Raw genomic sequence first — 7,143 nt, 5'->3', positions numbered from 1 at the left:
TACCTAATTAACTTACAATATTTTATGGATTACTTCTAATTGTGAAATACTATTGACGTGTAGTTTTTTTTCAAAGTCTAGGCATCCATATCACTACTAGGACATACAAAGTAAAATTAAAGACCAGCATAGCACCCTAACTACTAGTTTTTTGAATGACAAACTGGAGTAGTATATGAGTGGAGTTGAATCAAAGACGGTCTGAAGAGAAGGATGATCAATTAAAAAAATATTAATTACAATAAGAACATAGCAATTTAATTAATCTCCCTTTTTTGTTGCCAGAATCATTGATCCCATAAATTACATAGCTACCTGAAGCAGGGTTTATAGGTTTTAAAGCCACCACCCCATTATGTAAAACATATCATACTATGTCCTGGTATGTTCGCTCTAAAAATCAAACTCTGTTTTTCCTCCTAATATCTGGTCTGTTATTTGCAGATTTTAATACCATTAAGCATGAAATGATAACTGAAGATGGTGACCCAGTGACATTCAGTAGAATCGGACATGTTACTGTAAGTCCTGAGAACTCTGTGCAGGCAACTGCTACAAATAGTAAGTTCGGCTGTTGGGTTTATTATATTGTTCATTTAAACATATTTATACTTTTATTTCCAGAATTACACACTGTATAAATGACAGGTTAGGGAAGGCATGTATTTGTTTTTTTATCCCACAAGGCTTGATATAATGTGTTGATATAATAATAGAATGTGTCTTCACTTATAATGTTATCTTTTACAGTAGTGGCCAAAATATATAGAGCATAATGAACCCCATATTGTGAAATATAAGCATATTGGAAGTTATTAAGGAGTTACATTATTTCTTATAAATAATATATATAACTATCATATATATATAACTGATATCACCAAGCAAAAGTTTATATAGTGGATAATGTAACCCCTACTGTAATTTATAAAGCTATAATGTTACCGAGGAGTTTATGTGACCATACAGGTCACATAACTCCGAGGTGACTTCTAATATCTTTATAAATTATAGCAGGGGGTACATTATGCATTATAATCTACATTTTCTAGGTGCAGTGTCTTGATTTCTAAAGATATCTGGCTTTGCTTTATGAACTACAAAATTAGTCTGAATTGATTCGATCCCACTTGCTGTTCTACAGTACCTGTTGTTGAATTCCTAGTTTTTTCTACCCTTGCCTTCTTGCCTGCCATGGGTAACATCATAGTAGAAAGGCCAGGGAGGGAGGGAGATTGAAGGTGGGAGGGAGAGAGGTTATGCAAAAACTGGGAGGGACGGTGGAAAGGAGGGGGGGGGGCAAGAACAGAGAGAGACCATGTGAGGGGAAGGAGATCGGAGAGGGTTCCTAGACAGAGTGAAAAATGGAGAGGCAGGTAGCGAAACTTGAGACGGGGGGTGTGAGAGAGATAATGCGAAGAGGAAAGGGAGAGCAGTAAGGCATCAGAACGCGCCGTTTATAAGGATATAATCTACAGTCTGGTTCCATAGGGAAATTACCAGACTGTAGGTTATATAGTGAATAAAGTACCCCCTCTTGTAAAATATAAGGATATTATAAGTTACCGAGGAGTTTCATGACCATATAAAAACACGAGGCCGAAGGCCGAGTGTTTTTATACAGGACATGGAACTCCGAGGTAACTTCTAATATCCACATATTTTGCAACTGGGGGTACTTTATTTATTATAATACACAAATTTCAGTGAGTCATGTGACAGAGATGACATCAAAACTCACCGTTTATAACTGATGACATCAGAACTCACTGTTTATTAGGATATAATTTGCAGGATATGTATGGCTCTTGTTTATTATATACAGCATTACATACCCCAACGTAAAATAGCTATGTCCCTTAGGATATAGGTTGACATCACTAAGCACTGTTTATACAAATATAATTTACAGGCTATTCATTGCTCTTGTGTATGATGTTATAAAAGTTGCTTAGTGATGTCATTGGTTATGAGTCATGTAGTCATATAATTTGTGTCACTTAACTTATTTAAACATGGGCATTATAAAAAAAATATACATACCTATATAAAACCCTTTGTAAAATGTGAGGATATTAGAAGTCACCTCAAAGGTTCATGACCTGTATAAAAGCACTAAGCCTTCGGCTGTATATGATCATGGAACCTGAAACATTATTCTTTAAAAATCTACAAAAAAAAAGTGCAGTGCCCATAAAGAGCTGTAAAGATTGCATCTGTGTGCACAACTGTGTGTACACTGTGAGAACAGAGCTAAGGGGTGCCTAAACAAACTGCAAAAATGCTCTGCACTGTCCATAGTTACATGAACTTCTGAACTTGCTTTGCTGGCCTAGCTGTCATTGTTATTTCTGCTTCAGTTCATTTCAGGGCATATCAGAATATCAAAATCTTTATCAAAATCTTACATATTAATCACAGCAACCCCCCCTTTTTTTAATAAACTTCACCTTTACTTGTATAAAGGTGGACAATCTGGAAATCCTGAACTGTAAGACCTGGTAAGAACCAAGAATCAAAGAGAATGGAGGCAGTTATGAGCAAAATTGCATGATTAAACTATGCTTTCTGAGCATCCACTGGCTAGCTACATGAGGAACAAACATTTAAAAGTGGTGATATTCTACGCCACTTACTGCACCTAGGCATGAATTTCTTTTAAAAGATCTAGATCTTAGTGCTAAATTTTTTTTACAACACATGCATTTGTGACCCACATATGATGGACTTTTGTATGAAAAAAAGATTAGCTTTGATGTCCAAAATCAGCATATTATATATGTAAAATAGAATTAAGTGTACTGCTCAGGGATGACTCAAACAAATTGATTTAATCATATGTTTGTGATTAACTATTAGCATTAATGACAAGAAAAGTTCAAGCTGCATTTGAAAGTTATTTTTATTTATTCTAGGTACAAATGCCAAATAGCCTGGAGAGCCAAAGTGTTGAGTGTTCCCTTGTGATCAATGCAGCTGGTGCCTGGTCATCAAAGGTGGCTGAATTGGCTGGGATTGGTACTGGGCCATCTCATTCATTAGAAGGGATTAAGCTTCCTGTGGAGCCCAAAAAGAGGTACAAATCTTGATTTACTGACAATGCAGATTTCTCTGGTTCTGTGGCCACTCCTACTCATTGCCAGAATCTAAAGGTGGCCATACACGGATAGATCCGCTCGTTTGGCGATGTCGCCAAACGAGCGGATCTCCCTCCGATATGCCCACCTTGAGGTGGGCAATATCGGGCTGATCCGATCGTGGGCCCTAGGGCCCAACGATCGGATCCTAGCGTTCGCCAAACGGGCGGTCGGATCGCGGGACCGCATCAACGAACAGATGCGGCCGCGATCCGACGGGATTTTTAACCCCATCCGATCGAGATCTGGCCGACTTTCGGCCAGATCTCGATCGGGGAAGCCCGTCGGGGGCCCCCATACACGGGCCAATAAGCTGCCGACTTGGTCTGTCGGCAGCTTTTATCGGCCCGTGTATGGCCACCTTTACTGTAGTAGTATGAAGCTCAGACGTTAGCACATATGCTTTTGTGTTGTGGCCTACTACAGTCAAAATGCCAATCCCTGCTGGTAGGTGCTTCCCATTCACAGCATTTTTTCTGATGCAAAACCAAATGGTCTAAGTGCTTTCTTTATTTGTATATGGCCACTTGTGAGAGCAAGAAAGTCACTGTCAACTGCTAATAGGAATGGATCTTGTCATATCTGTGTGGATTGTTACAACTCTTACTAGTTAAAGTAGCATATTCAAATATGTTACATGGGTTTAGCTAAAGGGAAGATGGTGTTCTCTAAAGAAATAAACTATGAAGACTGAAAATATATCCATACTTTAATGTTGCTATCTTTTTTTCCATTGCTAATTGACAATACAGGTGCCTATTTAAGAAGAGAAGGACTAGGAGGCAACTATATAGCCGGAAAATCCCCATCTGAGGTAAAAAGAATTACAGAAAATTAAGGTGCTAGTATGCAAGTATTCATATTTAAGGGTTCCACTTGTAACATTCCCATCGATCAACAGTAGTGACGATAATAGCTGTATAACAGTAAATGTATGAACAACTTGGTTATTCTAGCACAGTGGAACCTATTAAAGGGCACCTGCTGGCCAAAAATATTATCCCCAATCAAAGGTGTGGTTGGGGGTAATATTTTTTTTTTCTTATATTGTCTCCCACCAGCACTAGGACACCTGCACCAGGAGGGAGTTATGCAGAGCACATGTGCACAATGAGCTGAAGTCACATGCATTTGCATAATGAGCAAGTTGTGGCATTTACTCATTGTGCACATGCATGTGCCCCAACATTGCCACTCAAACTGGGAGCTCCCTAGCGGGGGGGGGGAATGTTTTTGTTTGTTTTTTTAAAAACCACTGTTATCCCCAACCCGCACCTTTGGCTGGGGAAAATATTTTTGGCCAACAGGTCCATATCCTGGCTTTAACTGCCAGTGTATTAGCAAGCGCTCCAGGAACTGCATGGTACACTGCTACCAGATGTATACTTAGTAGATTACCCTGGACTTCTAGCTTATTGTACCTGTTACATGAACAGGGTAAGGATATATTATCTGCAAGCCTGTTATCACAGATCTTCAAAATAAGTCAGTGATATTTCCAGTTGTGTCCTTTTTACTTTATTCTTCATTTTTGACTGATTACATTTTTCTCTGTTAAAATACAGTAAGACAGTACCTTGTACTTGATAACTCTTGATTGACGCTCTGCATTCTTATCGAGACCTGTCGGCCAAGGACTGAACCAATGAAGTCCTCATCCTTTGGGATTTTTCAAACCTGCCTGATACATAACTTAACAAGTAACTGGTTGTATATACCGTAAGACTAAAACTTGGACAATGCAGCTGTCCATGTGGGATTGTATGTTGATTGCTTTTCAATATCTTACAGGCAAAATTCAACCCCAAATTTTTTATTTTAAATGGGTTGTTCACCATTAATATTAAAGATTATGTAGACACCAATACCACCTTACAATATTGTATGCATCTGTGTGCCTTTTTATCCTGCAACTCTCAGGCTTCCAGCTGCTATCTGTTTGCAAAGGGTTGTTCTCCATAGAAACCAGGTGGGTAGGAAAGCAAAAAAAAAGAGATAAGCAAATAAAAATAGGAATACCCATAAAGCCAAATTGAAAGGGAACTCTTCAACATATAAAACCTTGCATTACTTACATGACAATTAGTTTATAAATGTATGGTTGGATCTAAGTGTTAGTTCTGCGGGAACAGACATAAAATAAAAGGTAAATAAAGCTCTTTGATATAACATTTAGGACATTCACTGTTGTGCTTTCTTAAATTCCTGTAAAGGGGGAAGAGCCAGATACAAGTAACCTGGATGTAGATTTCTTTCATGAGAAGGTATGGCCACTATTGGCACATCGAGTGCCAGCGCTTGAATCCTTAAAGGTAAGTCTTTGGAAAGAAGGAGTTTATCAATATAAAGGACCAATGGGTAGTTCTTGGACAAATTGATTTACTTTATAATCTACAGTGAATTTTCTCCTCGCCAACAATGGGATTGGGGAAGCAAAGTTAAAATAATATATTCAATTTCAAATTCTTACTGCTTAAACATGTCACAAATAAGCATATATTGGTTTGGAAGAAATTTGTAATTTTAACAATGGATTCTTAGATTTCAAGGTTCTAATTTCCCAATATCCTCCCATCCGCAAGTTGGTATGGTAAGGGTGAGAAAGGTTGACCTTGGAGTAACAGAGACCACACCTTTGTTGTTATTTTCATGTAGGCTTGTGTAATGATTTTATGAATATATTTCCTTTTGCACAAGGTTAAAACAGCATGGGCTGGATATTATGACTACAATACCTACGATCAGAATGGTGTGGTGGGAATGCATCCACTGGTTAACAATTTATTCTTTGCCACTGGCTTCAGTGGCCATGGTTTGCAGCACTCACCCGCTGTGGGCCGTGCTGTGGCTGATCTCATTGTGGATTGAGCCTTCAAGACTCTCAATCTCCGCTCTTTTTCCTTCCGGCGTTTTTGGTCTCAGGAGCCTCTCTTAGAGTGGAATATAGTGTGAGGTAAGCATCATGTCTGTGTACTGTTTTCCCCACGTTAGATTTTCATTAACTTGTAATCTTGTAATGAAATGTAAGCCTTTTAATAAAATAAACTGCTCCTGGGAGATGCAAAGATCAACCCATCTGTACATACATAAATAAATATAAAATAAATAAATATTAAGTTATTATAAATTAAAAGCAGCATCTGAAGGACCAATCCTGCACCTGTGGGTCTTTGTTGGCAAGGCCAGTTCTTGCTTGACAGACAAGGGATAGACTGGTCGAAATAGCTTCTTATTAACTTCATTGGAAATATTCTGGATTAAATAGGCAAGCAAAAGTCGCTCCAAAACAGTTCAGCAACTGACCCATGAGTGCATCCACATGTCATGGTTATTCCCATTTAAATAGATAGGTATTCTCTGTTTTGTTGCATGCAAACAAAATCTAAATCTCCCCGAATCGCCAGGTGTGCCCTTACCCATAGGTAGGTCTGGGTGTCAGAAATCATTATCTATAATTGCATGTAATGTATTTGGACCTAAAGTTCCCACTGTCTCTCTGTAGTTATCGTATATAGGGCTAAAGTACCTACTACTTCTCATTGTATCAAATGTAATTTGGGTGTCACTACTTCTCCCCCTCATTGTATTATGTATTTAGGATCTGGAGTTATTGTTTGTAGAAGTCGGTGTACCATTATTTACAAGTGCATACTGTGTGTGTATATATGTACAGTATATCTTTTCTGTATAAGCTAATCGAGGCTAATGGGGCAGGTTTTTCATGGTATATCATGGAAGCCAACCGAAAATTTTTGGGAGACCATATAGGCAGTTTCATCCTCTTGCTAAAATTCAGGACAATGGCAACAGTGCTATTAGCTCATGGAGGCACTATCAGTTCAGGCAGCTGAATCCTTTATCCTTGGTATCAGAGAGCCCATTAACAATACCTACCCATTGTTCTGTGTATAGTCTGAGGGGAGAGGTTGATATCACTCCAACTTGCAGTGCAGCAGTAAGTGTCTGAGGTTTATCTGAGCACAAATCCAGGTTTGGACTGAGAATT

General features: G+C 38.5%; 1 protein-coding gene across 1 annotated transcript; it reads left to right on the top strand.

Moving 5' to 3' along the window:
* The first annotated feature begins 362 nt into the window (after positions 1-362).
* LOC108697965 (FAD-dependent oxidoreductase domain-containing protein 1-like) lies at positions 363-5,674 on the top strand. Its single transcript, XM_041571339.1, has 3 exons — positions 363-521; positions 2,916-3,076; positions 3,890-5,674. Exons 1-3 carry the CDS (start codon positions 375-377, stop codon positions 3,948-3,950), a joined length of 369 nt encoding a protein of 122 aa, XP_041427273.1. The 5' UTR covers positions 363-374; the 3' UTR covers positions 3,951-5,674.
* Positions 5,675-7,143: the final 1,469 nt, after the last annotated feature.

This window comes from Xenopus laevis, chromosome 7S, assembly GCF_017654675.1.
Source record: "Xenopus laevis strain J_2021 chromosome 7S, Xenopus_laevis_v10.1, whole genome shotgun sequence".
NCBI lineage: Eukaryota > Metazoa > Chordata > Amphibia > Anura > Pipidae > Xenopus > Xenopus laevis.
Note: the sequence above shows the minus strand (reverse complement) of the source record. Positions and strands in the feature narration are given on the sequence as shown.